We start from the raw sequence: 18,697 nt of genomic DNA on the forward strand, positions 1-18,697 counted from the left end.
GAAGTGACAGAATAAAAACCAAAATAAAAAGATAAAACACAAAACGAAAATAAGCATCAAAACCAATATTTGAAATCCAGATTAAAAAAAAAAATCAATTAAATAATTAAATATTATAGGCCATGGTTCAAAAGAGGGGGGAAAGCAGTTTTTAAGAGTTGTGTTAAATGAAGAATGTGATAAATGGAAGTTTTAGTAAGTGATGCAACAGAAGAGTAACAGAAGTATTTTGACAGGAGGCTCATGCAGACTCTTCCATGCAGTGCTATCCCCATAAACTGCCCTGTTCTCTCTGTGGACAGCTCAGAATAATGCGTATGGATAGAGCTTTCAAATACCTGAATTTAAATGGATCAGATAAGGAAGGTACCTTAGTGCCCAGTAGCGTTTCTATTATCTGGAAAACAACAAACCACATTCCTTCCTGCTTTCAAATCATACCTTAGTAATGTGCACACTTCACTTTTACAAATTATTCTGTGAATTTGCTCAGGAGTTCGTCCTGGGTTTTGTTTCTGGCTACACTGATGTAAGCGCCAGACAGCGTGTTCTCTCTGTACTCACACAACAGGAACGACCCATTTTGAACAGGTACATTTTTAAACTCTGTAATTAGAAGTAGGGGTCAGAGCAAGGGTGAGATCCAAACAACAAAGCTACTCTGGGCTTCCATCAGTGTTACTGAAAACAGATTCAGTCCAGTCGCCCTGACACATTCTGGTAACCCCAGACAAACGCTGCCATGCATTATGGTGTAAAATATGACAGTGAAATGAAAAAAGGTTTAATGGATACATAAGTTAATGTGGTCTTCTAAAAAGTCAACTGCTCAGTTAGTTATGCTCCATTAGTTGTGCTTAAGAAGAATGAATCACAGCAATTCCTTGTTCCCAGCCACCCAACTGCTGAACCCAGTGCACAGACTGAAAAGATAATGCAAATGAAAAGCCAAGGAGAGTTTTAGAAATGTCAAAACAGTAATGCCACATTAAAGCCTCCCAAAAGTAATGTTAGTTAGCACACATGGCACTAGGTAAGCGCTATACAACTCCTTCTCTGAGTTAGGAACAGAAATGGACCATGGCAGAAACGTGACAACTAAAGTTTAATTAATATAAAAACTGCAACATAATTAAAGAAATTATACAAGAAAAAAAATTAAAGATATAAAGAAACTTAAGTAACCAAAGACTACAACAAAACACCATATTAAGAGATCGGTTATTAAGTTTCTGAGTCTAAAATCTTCTTTAAAAAAATTGTAACTGCCAGAATTACTAGACAAGACAGAGGTTATTTACGACACACATACTAGCACCAAGCTCAAGTTTGCAAGTCAGTACCTTATTTTTCTTGATGAACGGCCATAACTTGCCCTTGGATTTGCTACCAAACTTCGGCTCAGACTTCCCATCCCCTCTGGAGTTGGACAGGCTGGATTCCGAGATCGTCCGCTTCATCGGCTGCGTGAAATCCTCAAAGTCGATATCTCCCGGAGGCTCAAACCCCGATTTAAAGGCTTCTATGACCATCTGTGAATCCTGAAACGGGACAGATCCAGTACAACTGTAAAGATCTCAGGTGAGGGCTGTCATCAAATCAGTGGCACAGAAAAACAGGATGAGGACAAGAAAGTTCCCCTGTGCAGGGACCAACCCTTGCAGTGTCCAGGCTCATTCCTGGGAACAAACACCCTTCCAGAGCCCAGGATCAACACACGACTCCACCTTCTGCTCCAAGATCAAGGCACTTTTCTGTATCTTACCAAAATAAGGCACTCTAATGTGTAAAATGTAATACTCCCAGACACTAAAGTGATAAATGCAGTTAAGAACACAACCACCCCACACAAAACACAAGTTTCTGGCCTGGGAACATAAGTGGTTACAATCTCAGTTGCATAATAGATCTCTGAATAAACAATCTATGGAAATAAAGCAGGTGAGCTTTAGTCTCAAATAATCCATTATTCCTGTTATGAAACTCTAGCGCATTTTGCAAAGGTATCACTGAGACCATCCATTACTCAAAATACTAACAGATAAAAAGCAGAGGACGATGGTCTGTTTAGGAAGATAATACCCACACGACTATCATTCAAGCAGAGGTCAATGTCGTTAACTAAAGATGATGCTCAGGAAGAGTAAACTCAGGTCTCCTCATTCCAACCTCCCACTGAGCTGTACAAGCTGAGTCTGACCACAGTCCAGCCATGTTTCCATTCCCTTTCTTTCCAACACAAACATCAAAATTGTGATAGAAACATCTTTGAAAGGCTTTTTAATGCCTACTGGTGAAAATGGCTAAGAGCTTATTATTAACACTACTGACTAGGAAAGCTACTTCAGTAATTTAACAGATAAGCGAATTCAAACCAAGATTTAACATATAGAATTGCTGGGCATGCAGCTGTAAGCAAACTAGTGGAAAATCCCAATAAATATTCCTATATAAAGAAGTTCTTCAGTGCTCACACTGCCCCAAGTTGACGAGCTTGTGAACTCAAATACAGTAAATGGCAGGAGTTTCTCTTATGAGCTTTATTGAACAACTAAGAAGTCCAAGGTCATGCAAGTAGCCCAACACCCTGGTGCAGGCAGTTTTGCTCCCTTTTTTTTAAATTTATTTTTGACAGAGGAAAAAGAAAAAAACTAGAGCAAGACGACACAGCATTTTTCCTAATCAAATCTACAAACAATTAATTATACATAAGCTCAAATTCAGACTTGAGCTTGCCAAATGCATTTAAACCTAATGGACTCAGAAAAAATATTTTAACACACTGTTCATGTACTTGACTTCTTGGGAAAAGAGCTTTTTATGTTATACTGTTCCAACAGTTTTCTTTTAAGATCATTAGAGAAACTGTGCCACCACACACAAATATCTAATTAGCCTGTAGCCTAGAGAGGAACATCACCATCCTGTTCAGAGAAGAAAGATGAACTTGTTGCTTTGAAGGCATTTCACAGATTCTGCTTATGTCTGTAGGTAAAACACTATTCATGAGAAATCTCGGGGGCTATAAACATATCCAGAGGCCAGGCTCAAGTGAGCAAGACACAGATACAGGAAAAGCTTTGCAAAAGTCTTCATGGAATTATGAAGAAAATTAAGGTTTAAGATCCTCAAGCACCGTGACCTTCCCACACAATTTTTAGGGAGGTAGAACAACTCTTTCCATTATATCACCCTAGTCTGACGTTAAAACTTCGAGACCTAAACATTCAAAGATATTTTTAATAATAGTCATAAAAGCAAGATGAAGAAGAGAGAAGAGACTATAAACGTACACAAGGTTACGTTAAATACCCTACCGGTATTTTATCCTATACATGAAGCTTTTCGTTTTTTGCTCTTAATTTTACAGTGTTCCTTCCATTTAGTCAAAACATCCTCCTACTACAATGGAGCTAAAAATAACCAGCATGCTCCGTATATCACAGAGATAATGTCATAACAGGAACTCCAAAGTCCATAACAAATTAATTTTATCTGCTGCTAGAGCCTTCTGAAGCAAGTTCTGCACAGGTTCACCCAGCAGTCACTACAGCTTACCCTGGCAACATGAGCTCTGTCAGGAGATGAAAAAGAAGCGTATTTATTATAAACCTATCCAAAGCTGAAAACTGATTATTGAAAAGCTCCAAGATGCCTACATGAACTGCAAAGTTCTGCTGCTTTTATTTTGTTTTTCCTTTGTAAACAGCAATGCTTTACCATCAGCTGGTAATATCTTACTGACAGCAAAAAAGCTGCAGAACATGCAGGTTCTTCCATCCTTTGAGCTAGAGCTGAAACACAAGGCGGTATACAAGGTAAATTACTAGAACTGGTGCTTTTTCTATTTTTTTTTTTAATTTCTTTCTCACCAGTACATCTTTTATGTTAGTTGTGGTTGTTCCATTTCAAGCTCTGGTTTCTGAACTGAAGTTACAGCACAAAGAGCAAAGCTTTTATTTACGCTCCCCCTTTCTTCAGTATCTCTGTACATGATAGTTGAGTGGAAGAAGTGAAAATAAAACCAAAGGATACCAAGAGCTAAGAAAGAACCCCAAGTGCATCGCTGCCTTTTGTCAGCGTCACAGTGTCTGAGGTTATACATTTCACATTGGGTGATCCTGTACGTTTGTTTATGGTGACCAGATCCCGGAGATCCCCTCCCAGCTGGGAAACACGTGTCTGTGTGGGGCCATTTTCACACAAAGCTTTTCCTGCTTGGGTTTGCTCCCCATTGCACCGCTGTATTATCACTCAGCTTTCCTGGAATCTGACCTCATTTTTCCAAATTGACTACAGTACAGATCTAGTTGACTTTCCTATCCAGAGTTTGATTCATCTTTATCTCTTTCTCAAGCTTGAAAGAGAGATAACCTTCAATTTGAATCTTTTGAGGAAAAAAATAATCTCTCCTAATGGGAGCACAGGAGACCCCAAACTGGCTTCCTGGAACGTTAAGGGGTGAGATGGGACAGTTCTGTGCAACACTCTGCATTAGTGACAAAAATACAGCTTTTCAATTGCTACTGTGTGCACCGATGGCCACCCTTACGAAGCAGCGGGACCTGCACGCTACAGAAGGGCAGGAACAAACATATCGCTTCTATCAGAATCAAGAAAGTTAGAAGCTACTGTTCCAGAGATGAAAACAAAAATCCTAGACGTAGTTAAGAAAAAAGAAACCTTAATGGACATAACTGTTTTCCAAATAGAACACAATAAACCCTTTGTAATTGTTCAGATATAACAAATTTGGTTAAATAAAATTTTGTTAGTGTGGTATTTACAGGAGATCCCTTAGTTATCAATGTTCAAAGCCACCATTTTCTAATGTCATACTTGTGCACGTGAGCCATTGATCTGACTTACCTGTGTTCAAGAGATTAACTTGAATATAAAATTCAGCGACTCAAACACCCAGCTTAAGCCTTGTGTGTTTTGCTAGGACCTCGCTTGAAGATTCAAGCAGAGCGTAGGCTTAGATACAGATCTCCCCAACACGATTTCCCTGTGCAGCACCAAAAGCTGCACGTCAAGAGGCATACATTGTTCTAACACCTGAATTTGTGCCCCAACATCCCTTCTCCACCCTGAAAGAGTAATTTTCAGATTCCTTGCTTTCCTGAGCTGCTCTCTGTGAGAGCAATTGCTGAGCAGAAAGCAGTGGATTCATTTCAAAACTTCAGCCTCAGGCTCACGCTGCCAGTCAATGGCAGTTCTCAGGCTCTGGGTACTGAGGAGCTCAGAAGAGGTTCCAGCGAAAAAGACGTATGGGAAATTCAAACAGCCAGCAAGACACATGCTGTTTGTGTTTGAAGCGCTAATGCGATCCATGAGAAGGGCTGAAAGAGGAAGCGGAGAGTTCATTTGTGAAGGGAGCAGATAATTCTGAAAACAAAATAGAAGACACATTTGCCTTTGTGCTAACAGTACATCAGGAAACTCAACCAAACTCTTTATCAGCCTTTTTATCAGGAAGGCTTGTTTTTATGCCTACAGTGATGTTCAGAAAACAAGATTAGCGAGACCTCATTTCCAGATTGCTCGCAAACCTTAAATCTGCAAAGAAATATTTTACAGTAAAGTAGAAATTTTGTCAGAGTTGTTTGCAATCCTTTATGTAGCAAATACTTTAAATACTTCCAGTTTTATAAAAGTGGAATTAAACCATTTCTGTTAACTTTCTGTTTTCTGCCTATTAGACATAGGACCTGTTTGAAAAAGAATTGGTGATTACTAGGTATCTGGAATTACACCCAGCATCTTCCTTATTCTACGTAGAAGTCTATGTTTCAATTGCAGTATTTTTAAAAGTAACTATCCTAGTAAAAGGAGAGAATATTCCTAAAAGGAAAAAAGAAAAAATGCGGCAGTAGTGGCATTTCTGGGTATTAAGTAGATTTGGGAAATAATCTCAGCACATCCTGCCTCAGACAAAGTAGCTTGGGACAAGAAGCTATTCTTTGTTCTAGTCCTATGACTATAAAGCTCTTGTGCTGCAGCCCGGGCCCAGGATTTAAGTCTCTATATACAAGCGATCAGTACTAAAGATGACAATCAACAATTCGAACAATACAACACTTACACTCTTGTGATCAACTGATTCTGCGGCCTTTGTTATTTCATCCAGACACTTTCCAATGATGGGGATCACTTGGCGGTCGACCTCTGCGAAAGTTTTCATGGATTCACCTATCCTCACGATTCTTCTTTCCTCCATCTCTTGTATTTTCTGAAACATTCCATTTCGTTCCGATCGAATATTAACTTCACAGTTTCAACCAACTTTTCACCCCAGCATACATCAGCTGCTTTAAAATTTATGGTTTAAATATAATATATAGCATATTATTTAATTTGTTTAACTAGGACAGCTGTTCTCCTGAAGGCACCAAGTGATATTCTTCTCTCAAACATCTAAATGCCATTCTAAAATAAATCTTTGTTACTCTTACTGGGAATTTTTCAACTAACTTTTCATGTTAAAAAAAATGCCAATTTGTCAAAACCCCAGCTTTAGACTTCTGTAAGGATGGCTCCTAAGGCTTTTAAGAGAATTTCTGCAACAATAAATTCCTTCATTTTCTGTGCATGTTCTAAAAGATCTTCTCATTCCATAGCAGAATCCAAGCAAACAAAAATCTTGATGCCTCCCCTTTTTCTTTTCCCTAGGAGGTAATTTTTGGTTTACGGGCAGCCCTGTACATCATGTATTGTTCATACCAGGGCTTTTCAACATGTGCTCCCTGTTGCTCAAGGGATTCAGGACCATGATCTCCAGCGTTTATTCCATGGGCCTCTTGTTTACAACAGAGGGATGTGGCATAATGCTATTATGACAGATTATAACACGATACAAAAAGGGCATGAACAGAATGGCCTGTTTCACATTAGACTGCCAGAATCTTGTGGAGCGTTGTCAACTTAAAAAAAATCCCCATTGCATCGACTGATCCACAAGCAATACAGATTCTTTAGTAAATAATTTATTTTGACATCTATGAGAAAGGACTAGAGTTCACTGGTAGTGAAAAGGATACATCTGCAGCACTCTAAGTATGCTCACCTACAAATCAGAGCACCTACCAGATCTAGTGTTAAATACAAATACACTGCAAAAAATTTATACGTGATGCCGGGGATAATTTATCTCAAGACATTGGTTTGAAATACCATGAAGCAAAAGAGAAGGTGTCCTTTTAGCCAAGAAGTTCCAGCTATGGATAAGAAAATGCATATTTGCTACGCAAATATCAGTTATTTCTCATCAGATGATAAGCATGTGACATTTTCTCTCTTAAAGATGCTATATTTTCCACTTCTGATGCTTATGACCCATTACAATAGAATAGTCATCTAGAACTTCTGTTCTACTACATTAATCTCTCTTTGCTCAGTCAAGCACAAACTCAGATCTTCAGTCACTACACATCTGATGACTTTGTTCCTTCTCTACAGTCTTTCTTTAGGTACCCTAAGATAAAAATCAGTAAGCTTGATTAAACCCTTTGACATTCAGTACTGCAGAATTATTGTGGTTTAAATTTAAACATCTTGAAGTCTGATTTGAAGACACGTTATAAAGGGCTGTGAGGCTTTACAGATGCAACAATGCCCAGCCGACTCCTGCCCCAACAATGTAAATAATGCTCTCATTCCCCAGCTGCAAGGACATGAGAGTTTAACAGAGCAAGACTGTGAGAATTTCAAAGACTATCATAATTTTCATGACAATTCAATGTCACCGTCCTTATATGTTATTGATCATTTGATATCTAGTCTAAGAGAAAGGGACAATTTCTCCTGCCCAGCTCTCCATGTCTTGGGTTGCGGACTGCATCTAAAATTTGCTAACAGTGACAAAATCACCAAAAAGTAAAAGACAGGGTCATAGAATTGAGGTGATATGCAACAGGCTCCTGTTCTCATCACAAGATTCTGAGCTACTCTGGATCGGCGACCCTCACCTGGAAGATGTTTGGTATGTGTGTGTAGTAATGATCATGCTGCTCACTGTTGAACTTCTGTAGAGTCGAAGAATATTCTGCTTTGCTGTCTTCTGCCATTTGATGTCGCAGCTGGGCTTGCTGTCTTGCCTACAAAAATGCCAAAAGAAATTTATGATTTATACTGCATGGACAGAAATTGCATTGTTACTCCTTATCTTACTATCCTTACCAGTAGGCAGGACAGGAATATGAGGACATGGGTCGTTGAAGGCTTCAGTTTTTGGTTTACTCATACTTTGTGAAAGTCCGTCTACGTTGAGCATAAGCCTGCAGTGTGTGCACTGCTGTTCTTGTGTTACCACACACTATTTCTATGAACCACTTTGCATTCCGTGAACAACCTCTGTTCGTACTGCATGTAAAACACTGAAACAAGTTTGCCCCTCTACCAGACCAGTTCACAGGCCTGCATGTTCTCTGCACGCTTGCGGACACCCTTCTTGCTCTACCAGATTCCCTGTTGGTTGGCACCAACTTTTCTTAGCAGTATTTTTTTCAGGAAAGGGAAGTGACCAAAAAACACACACGATACAGTTTTGTCCCATTCCACATGCTTTAGCCAACATAATCATGACAAAACTTGTGCTCTCACTGCTCCCTCTGCAAAGTCCTTTATCTACACGTCCCCGAATAGCACTGGCATGAAGTGCACAAGGAAAGGGAAGCCTGAGTAGCAGCCAAGACACGATCTTCTTCCTATTTTTACCCACACGGATCATTTGCTTTGCTACCCAGCACAGCACTGGGCAACTAACCTCACTTCTTTCCCTAGAACAATCTGTCCCTGAGTGACCCTTTTATATTTTCAGATTCCACTCCTTACAATTCTGCCTCCCAAGGCCTTCTGTTATCTGTTTCGCTGCCCAAAATTATTCCCTTGCTGCCTACTGTCCCATCTGTTTGTTTTAGTTGCCTTTTCCTTCCTTGCTCTTGACCTTCACGCAGCAGCTCTTCCGTCTCTTCCCTCCTACCCAGCTCCCTGCACCCGTTTGCCTTCGCTCCCTGTCCTGCCCCCACTGGTTCCAGTTCCCCTCTCACCCAGTTTGCATTGACTCTGCTGCTCCCCTTGCTCCCACAAAACCCCACGGTTCCGGACCAAACACCTGCTCCAGCGGGAGCTTTGCCATGGATCGGATTAAGCCCAGGACTTGGCTTTGTAAAGCTAAACTACCCTGAGTTTACATTTGTTTCTCAGGCACTCGGAGCCTCCTGACCCGCTGCTGCTGACCGAGCCTTGAACAGTGCTGCGAGTGCCCACAAAATATTGTGTTCCAATCACACCCTCAATTCCAGAATAACACCCTTAAGAAAGAAGAAAGATTGCTTTAAAAAAAAAAAATTAAAAGTATTTTAGGGTGTTTCGGGGAAGACAAACACAAAATTATTTTAACACATTCTAAGCAGGCTCCCGTTAAAAGCAATTCAGAATGGGGTTATTCACCCTGTTCCAAGCAGACAATAGTTTCCTGACAATAAGTCCATGAAATACCAAATCATGGAATATTTCAGTAATCATAACTGGAAGGTAACAAATTCTGCCAGAAGGTTTCAAATCTCAATTTGCAAAGACAAAGTTCCCTCTCATTTGTCCACCTCACACATCTCACCTAATAATTTATTTCATCTCAATTCAGCCATTTCTTTTGCAAGCACAGTCAGTTGTATGAATTTCCAAGATCTCCTTCACATTCTTCCTACTAAAATAATTTAAGCACAATGAGAAAATGCTGGGCACTAACTGCATAATAGGAGATGAAACAGTAGCATCAAACGGAAAAGTCTGTGGCTATAACCAAATAAATAAATCCAATAAAAACAAGACATAATTTCAACTTGGCTTGTTCCCCAGGAGTTTTAACTGTCCACTAACTCCTGTAAAGGATCCACATATAACTTCTGAAAATTTACCTGCTGCAGTGAAATTCCAAGGAGCCATATCAATAATTTTTCTGCCCAAGTGCTATATGGCTTAACAACTTCATCATCCACACCCTAACATACAACCACATTAAATATGAGTGAAAACAATATAGCCTTGTACTACAAACACAAATTTAGCAGCAAAACAAAGTCAGGCATGGAACGGCGGACAGCTGTATAGGCAACATCTGCTTGTCCCCAACCCTTCCCCAGTCCCAGCTGCTGCAGATCAATATCCATTTGTGAGGCTCATTCTCTTCACCTACCTAAGAGCAACCCATTGTCTGAGCAACTTCTGCAGCAGCCCCAGTCCCACTCATACAGCTGTCTCTTTTTTAATAGTGCAACTCAGGAATTTGTCCCTTGACTCTGTTGTTGAAGCAGAAAAACAAGAAATCCACTATTACGCATTTCCGGGCAGACCCAGCAAACGTGAAGCCATCAGGGTTCATCTTCATGGCCAGGCTCACTGGCTGGATATGAGCAAAGCAACTCTGACCTCAATGTACACAGGAGCAGATGCTCTGTTTCCAAAACTAGCTTAACTGGCCCTAAATAAGAGGCAGAAGACAAGTAAGTAAAATTGGGTACATTCCAAACCCAATAATTTTTGTACGAGAGCCCCAGTGATGTTTTGTTTCTCCCGGCCATTTAATGCATTTGGCAAGCTTCAACCAGTTTAAATATTTTTCCAATGAGGTATCTGGATATTAAAATAAAAATATTTTTTAGAAGTCTAGAATTTTTTTAATACTTCATTTGAGTATGTCACTTACTCTAACATCATCACTTCCAGTATTAACAGAATTATATTTTATAGCTAGGTTCCTGCACTCTGCTAAAGCACAGAAGGGTAAAAAAAAAAAAAAAAAAAAAAAAAAAAAAAAGAGTTGATGACATTAAGTTTCACATTCAGAGTAATGGATGCAGTGGCCTGGAGCTGCACAGAGTCACAGGAGCTATTTCAGGAGTAATTTATAGTTGAGCTTCACAGAAAATAAATTTTTGCCTTCTTTACTGCTCACTTGTGCATAGACACAGCTTCAGAGAAGGTATTTCTCTGCGTTTCTTAAGAGTTAATGTTAAAATATTTACCCTGAACAGTATTTTCAGGAGGAAAGGCTTTGGAATAATTGGTCTCTGGAAAACCAGACCATGAATTCAGATGTAAGAGGTTAATACTGTGATGCAGGTTTCAGTCAATAGCCCCTCTCCTTTAGCTGGACAGGAATGACTGAGCAGGAGCTCGTGTTTCCAGCACCACACGTGAAACCACAATCCAGATCTTCTACAGGCTGCCAGATTACTCGATTGTAAGAGATGTCAAGACTGGGTACTCGAAATGCAACAACAACAAGCCTTTCCTTTTGAAAGGAAGAAAGAATGAGGTCACCATTCAGCATCATGAAAAAGCAGAAAAAGGTCTGTACATCTGAGGGGAGAAGAAGAAAAGCAGTTTGCTTTAATGGGTGTTTCTGCACACATGTGCAAGAGAGGCACAGATTTTGTACACTCCCTCCACCCCAAATACACCTTTGTAACATGTTTGTCCTCAAATAAAAATGCACAGTGTATATGTGTGTGTGTGTATAGATTATCTATCTATATCTATCTATATACACATATATCCTCCTCTGCGAAGTCTGGTTTTGTTAAGGTAGTTTTTCTCTGAACTCACGGCAGCAACAAAACCATAAGGTCACATATGCCAACGCTCGTCTCGGCAAGAGCAGTTCTCCCAAAATCGACGAACAGCGCAGCACCAGCAGCACCATTAACCTGGAAACCAGCACACGGGAACACTCCGGGTTTCCACTGCCACGGCCATCGGATTTGAACACAAGCACACCAGGAACGTTTTCTATAAGTAACGCCGAAAGAAAACTCCAGATAAAGGAAGCATAGCTCTGATGTACTGAACTAGGTAGAAGCACACTACCAGCAGGTCAGGCTTGTTATGCGTGACCTCTTCTCCCACAGAACCAACACGGAACCGGCATTAAACATAATCAAAAGCCAACTTCTTTCCTTCCTTTCGACAGCCTTGCTAGTTGATAAAGGAGAACACAGGGTAGCAGCCAACTGCGGGGCAGTAATAACTTTCAAAGTGTTGATGTTTAAAAATTTGTAGACCTGTGGCGTCTTCAGCACTTAAAAAAATGAAAACTCGGGTCTCGACAGCATTTACAACACTAAACTCAATAGCCATACGAACTGGCAACACACACTATGGCTTCTATGTCTTCTACAAGGTAGCAGGAATAAAACATTCTCTCAAGATTATTTTAACCACATTTCCGGCAGATTCTCTACCTAACCACCAAGTTGCAAAAGCCGGACTTCCAAACAGCAGCAGAAGTTAGTTCCAGATGTTTAAACGACTCCACATGGAATGCAGGATGGCAGGTCCAAGCTCAGTGATGGATACCGGTGTGGGACACTGATGCTCTAAAATCTTTCATGACGCAAGTACCTAGGGAAGTATTTCTTTCCTCTTTAAAATAAGAAATTAGAAACAGCAAGCTGCTAAGCAATACATGCTGCCTCTTCGAGAATTAAAAAAAATGAATCCTTGTATAGTGCTACCTGCAAAAAGCTTCTCCCCCCCAAATCCAGTTTGATATGAAAGGCAATTGGTAACAAAGCACGGGAGAAATTTTAAAAAACGAGTACAACACTTTCTGCCATTTCAGTCTCCAATACAGAGAAGAATGAAGGATATTTTGCTGAGAACAATTTTCTAAGACACATTCCAGAAACAGCAAGAGGGTCAATAGACACACTGTCTTCTGCGTTTACACAGACAATAAATGCAGCTCCTCAAGGCTGTTATGGTGGGAGTGATATGAATAACTGAAAAGGGCAGGAAAAAAAGCTTTGGCTGTTATTCAGCTGATCCACACTAAGTGGAACAGTTCAACTTCTCAGCAGTCGTTCTTGTCCAGAATGGCAGAGTTTCCAGTCAAAACTTGGGTGTAGTTTTCTTTCTTCTTTCTTTTCTCCCATTCCTCCCCCTCTTTTTTTTTTTTAAACCCAGACAGCATGTGAGATGCATCACTGCCAGGCCACTGCCTGCCAAAATAGATCCGTCTTTGGTAAATCCAAGATCAGACTAAAATGCAAACACACACATAGGGGGGAGAAAAACAAAAAAACAAACAAAAAAATCACCCCTGCCCCCCTCCAACTACCCAAAAATCCCTTCAAAATAACTTAATGATAAAGGCAGACTCAGAAACACTTCAACTTCAGGAATGCTCTCAATCGCTCGCAGACTTTCAGCTGCAGTCCCTGCACAGACAACGTCGCGGAGCCGCTTGCTGTTCCGAGTGGGCACCGGCACCAACGGGCACCTCTCGGGAGCAGCAACGCTGGCAGCATCTGCAGAATCATTAACAACAGCGGGAGTTCTGCCATGGGCTTGAAAAACAGGGCCAGGATTTCAGGCTTTGATTTACATAGCCTCCAAATCAAGCTCCATTGTTTACTATTGTACAATAACCAGTTTGGTCTCTCCGAACTGGCAAGCAGAAAAAGGTTTTGAAATTTGATTTCTGGAGCTCTGTTTAGTTGTACTAACATAAGCAATTCCATTCTGCAGTGTATAAGTATTGAATATAAATAATGGAAATTATTTCGAGACTGTAGAATAGATTGCTTAGCTCATACTTTGAATACTGGGCACGACTGCAGCCATCTCTCTCCAAGAAAGAATTTACAAACACAGCCAATGCAGAATGGGCAGGCAGGATTGAAGAAAGTTACTGGTATGAATTTGCTAGCCTTAAAGCCCAGCTTTGTGGGTACAATACATTCACTTAAACTGAACAGCTCACAAACAATAAGCTAAGTTCTGAGTTCTCTGCTTTATTTTCCCTTAGTTCTTAAACAGGTGAAAACACCTGTTACAATATTTTGACAGAATAAGGATGACTATAAACAAGCTTTCCAACTGTATAGCATAAACCAAGCACTTTGCATTAGCTAAGAATGCTGGTTATATTACACTTCTGATTCAAACTGCAGTTGATCCTTAATTCCGAAGTTGTTCTTAAGCCTCCCTTTCGTACCCCATCCCGTCCCCAACTTGTCCACTCCTTTAGCAACCTGCCCCCCAACGGAGCTGTATTGTAATGAAACCCACTCAGATTGCTGTGTAGAGCGTTCCTGCAGAGCAGCACTGCTAAGAGGAAATATAAATTCAGATGGATTTCCTTATCTTAAACTAAAACTGACTGCTGCTTCTGTTCCCTGATCTCTTAACACCAAATACAGCATATACAGGGGATACATGCGGATATTTATTAGTTTTCCAGCCACTCCTGCTGCAGTCATTAACTCTTTTATTGACTAGAAATCAAAACTCCTGAATTAGTCATGATTCCAAAAGGGAAACAGCTGCTATATACAGAGTGTCACAGACAGCAGGCTGTAAACAAGGTGTTCTCTTCCAGAAATGCCAATGCCTGTCCTGGGGGACTCCCAGCATTCACACCGTACACGGACCATGAGGAACGAAGCAGTTCAGGAAGGGGACTGGGATCTGCATCACCCAGAGGAATAACGTTAGTGCGAAGCTAATGGCCTTAAATGCATAACCAAGAAAAGACTGTACTTGCATTGATGGAAAATTTGACCCACATCACAAGCAAACACACAGAAGGGTTTAGCCAGATCCATTTGTGGAGCAAAAGAAAAGCAGCTGCCTAATCAAAGTATGTAAAACTCACCACCATGCAGAGTACATGGGAAAATCTTGTGCGATACCTAAAATCAGAAGTGCACAGGCCAGGCCCTCTTGCATTATATGTTCAGGACTGAGCCATACGCACCTTACCTGCATATTTCACTGAGACTCTGCTGCTGTTATAAATTCCCAGAAGAGTACGGGAAAAGCAAAGCCTCTGGGACTATTCACCACAATAAGTATTATTGGCATATTAATGACAAACACCGGAGAGCTTGCCCACCTTCTGACACTACTTTTGCATGGCACTACTTTTCCAAAATGCTGAGAAGCTCATGATGCCCGTACGTGCCTGGAGGTGGGCAGGAGAGAGAGGGGACACCACAGCCCCACTGTCACAGGGCAGGTCACTCAGCATCTCCTGAAAAATCAGGCCCTTTAAGTAGTTATGACCTGCAAAAGGCAGGCACCCACAATCTCAGGTTATGCTGCAGAGCTCACTGCTGATGGTCTTAACTGACTGAACCTCAGTGACGAACACTGCAATGATTGAGCACTGAGCTGGAGACGTTGCTCTCTGGTCTGTTGGTGGGTTTGGGTGATGCACATCCAGCCCCATTAGGACTTGCCTGCTGTTCCAACAACACATGCTATAAACGGTGTACGCAGGGTAATGCTGAAACACAGATCAGAGATTTCTCCAGGGCTCAAGTAAAAATAGCTTAGTGCACCCTTCATTGTAAGGATGTGTAAATTCTTAATGAAGAGATTTGCATCCCGCAGCGCAGCAGCCTACAGGCTGGAAAAGCAGTTTACTGCTTGACAGCGTAACGGCGTTTGCACAGGCAGGAAGATCAGCTTAGTCCAAGAATCCTCCAAAGTAGCAGTATTTCTACGTCCATGTTCAGTAAGACTTTGCCAGTGATTCAGTTCATGAGCACCCAAGGCAATGTAAGTGGATGTGTCTTCTATAGGAAGGGTGAGATACAGACTCTTTACATTGCACTGAAATCAATGGTGAGCACCCAGGGAATGTGGCGTAAGAGAAGAGAAAATGAAACTTCAAACATGAAATGTCAGTATCTCTCTGTAGTTATATTTACAGCCTAGAAAATTAATGTCATGGTGATATTGTATTATGAGGTTTTATGCCTTTATGCAAATCATAAGCTATTCTGGGACTCCAAAAGTCTTGGATACGGCAGACATAAGATCTGAAGGTTGCAGAGCACTGGGAAAAGCTCCTACAGATTTCAAACAAACTTGAGATTACATCATTTTCCCTCAGCTTATCCACTTCAAAAAACCAAAAAAAACCACCCCAACCAACAGCCAGTAAATACCAAACTTGTAAGTATCTCCAAATAGCACAGGAATAGAACCATCAACCTCTTATTTTGGTTTTAGATATGACATAGGATTGGGCCAAGAAGAGAGGAAGGAATGAGACTGTAATTCTCTAATAATAATTTTGGAGTAATCTTGATTTCAAACTGACAGCCGACTTGCAACAAGCTCAATCAGCTGTAAGCACATAAGAAAGCAAATTCAATAGGATAACCCCACTGTCCCAGAAAAGATGTCTGAATATCATAGGATGCAAATAAAATCTTAATACAAACTTGTCCTTTCTGGTAAGGTTTGAAGACTTACTGAAGGGACAATCAGAACCCCACGCAATACTCAATAGCCACCCCATGTTTTTACCAGTGTTACAAGTTTCTTGACTTATGAGAGTCAAGGTCAAATTTGTACTTTATGTCTTTCTAAATCTGCTACTGCTGAACTATTTTTCTAAACCACTTTCTAAATCCACAACACATTTACATTAATCTCAAAACTGCCTAAGGCAGAACCCTCCTAACATAACAGGAACAAAAACCAGATGAAACAAAAATCTGAATGAGGTGACGAGCCCCGACTTCAGGACAGCAGTTCTGGGCAACCCGCAGCTCACTTTTTACTGCTCAAGGCTGAATTTGTTTTCTGGCAAAATTATTACCTAGGTCGCCAACATACGACTGCGCTGCTCATCAAAGGGACAGATCCTGCCTGACACCGAGGGCCTCAAACCGCCGTCCTCCCCCGCAACTGCTGCGCAAAACGAGCAGCAAAGCTCTCGCCCCTTCCCATGGTTGGTGTCAGCCGCTTCCTCTTCAAAAACAGATTCTGAAAAGTCTAATTCAAAAACGAACCTTTAGAAAAGCCTGTTGATTTTTTTTTTTATTTTATTGCAAGAAATCTGCAAAGGCACCACTGGGTACCACGTTATCCCATAAAGATGTCAGCTTTTTAGTGATTGCAGCTCTAAGGAGAAGGAACAAACAATAGAGCGCTTCCTTATATGTACAACAGCTCTGCGCTGGGGACAGAGACCATTTCCCCAAATGGGCAAAAAATTGAAGCAGCTCCACTGCGGTTTTTGAAAGAGAACTGCTTTAAAGCACACATCTCCCTGTGATCCAAATGAAACTAAGGCTTACAGCGATAACCACATGGCTTCCCGGTATTAGCACCAGCGTGTTGCACCATTTATTTAGTTTATAAGGATTTTTTTTACAGTACAGCTTTCTGCAACACACTAAGTTCCTACCCTGCCTCTGCTAAACCAAACTGACAAAACTTTTGTGCCAAACTGCACTTTGTGTTGCTGCTGAAACATCTCTCTGCACATGTCAGCTGCTGGTAACTTAGCAGCTCAGTGCAAATACAAGAAGGGAGCTCAGGGGCCCTAATCTGCTCTCCTTCCATTCCTGAAGAGAGCCTGAGACCGTTGCAGGGACTGAACTCAGCCTTTTGCTCCATGTTCCTGCCACGAAAGGAGATGGGAGGACACGAAGCCAAACACCACACTCTCCACGAGATCAACGACCAGACTGGTGGCCGCAAAGGTGATCGAGCCCATAGCGGCCACAGAAGTGGCACTGAAGGCACGTGCCCTCTGCACATCGACCCGGAGCTGGTCCTGCAGAGGAGGCTGGACCACGCACAGGACACCCACACATCCAGCCCTGCCCTGAGGCCCTTCGTGAAACAGTCCTGGAGAAACAAGGAGGAAAATAATTCTTAATTTGCTTCCCTGTCACAATTCTGTTGACTTAATCCTAGCAAACTGTAATAATACCAAGAGTTACCCCTCAGGTAAGGCCATGTTAAGTGGCAGCTCTGCCACAGAATTTCCTCCTGCAGTTGTCAAAAGCTACAATGACTAAAAGATTGAGAGATTCGAGCATTTCAGAGCCACATACAGCTTAGCATTAGATGCATTAGGGAACTGCAGCTATATATTCTTGATTGCATGTGTCATTGTGATCACTGCAGAATTTTGATTCCATTACTTTATAATGCACAATGCAAAAAATAGCTTCAGTGTCTGCCCATATCTGCAGGTACAAGCTAAAGTAGCCAAGGTGTCAATCTCAAGCCAAAGAAAAGAGGGCGACCAATCCCTCTGCTTGAAGAGCACGTTGTTCTGCCAAAGTGACCAACATTGGCTCTGAACGCAGCCGAATTGTCTGCGTGCCTGGCCACGCTTCTGGGAGCTTTTGGGACTAGGAGTGAAGCAGCGAAACCGTAAGGGGCAAGAGAAATCAGAACTGCTGTATTAGAAGAAGGTAAAAGTCATCACGCTGCTTCATTTGAAGCGGAGCGGTTCCTGCATCTCCCTGGAGCTGCTCCCGACAGCAGCGCTCGGTTCAACAATCTCTCGTTTTCACTTGGGAATTACGCAAGAGCGGTCCCAGTCACAGGGGCAGGGGGAAGCAAAGAAAGGGCATTATTCACAGCCTGACATGGATGAACCCAGTTTAACACAAGCACTTGGAAAACACTGTGCTCTCTGTTCAGTAATATTATTTCACATTCCACTCGTTTTGATAACCTTTTTCTTTGCCATTACCCCACTGACTAGAAGTCGACTAATGCCTTCTCCTGAGATTGGCCAACACACACAACAGCAACAGATTTTTTTTTTTTCCCCTCCCTTTCAAGATACCATTGAGCTTCACTTTGCAATAAATAATTTACAAATACATACAATATAAAGCTAGAGAAATTTCGAAGGGAAGCCCCTCTGCTTCAC

At 41.3% G+C, this 18,697-nt stretch overlaps 1 protein-coding gene across 14 annotated transcripts in view; it reads right to left on the minus strand.

Moving 5' to 3' along the window:
- FNBP1 (formin binding protein 1) overlaps window positions 1-18,697 on the minus strand; it is a 93,230-nt gene that overhangs the window by 25,074 nt on the left and 49,459 nt on the right. For all 14 annotated transcript variants that reach the window (XM_065648794.1, XM_065648793.1, XM_065648795.1 and 11 more), the window contains exons 7-9: window positions 7,968-8,096; window positions 6,086-6,232; window positions 1,344-1,541 (exon numbers count right to left, since the gene is read on the minus strand). In XM_065648794.1, coding sequence (XP_065504866.1) covers window positions 1,344-1,541; window positions 6,086-6,232; window positions 7,968-8,096 — 474 coding nt within the window. The remainder of the gene's footprint in view (window positions 1-1,343; window positions 1,542-6,085; window positions 6,233-7,967; window positions 8,097-18,697) is intronic.

Source organism: Caloenas nicobarica, chromosome 19 (assembly GCF_036013445.1).
Source record: "Caloenas nicobarica isolate bCalNic1 chromosome 19, bCalNic1.hap1, whole genome shotgun sequence".
In the NCBI taxonomy this organism is placed as follows: domain Eukaryota; kingdom Metazoa; phylum Chordata; class Aves; order Columbiformes; family Columbidae; genus Caloenas; species Caloenas nicobarica.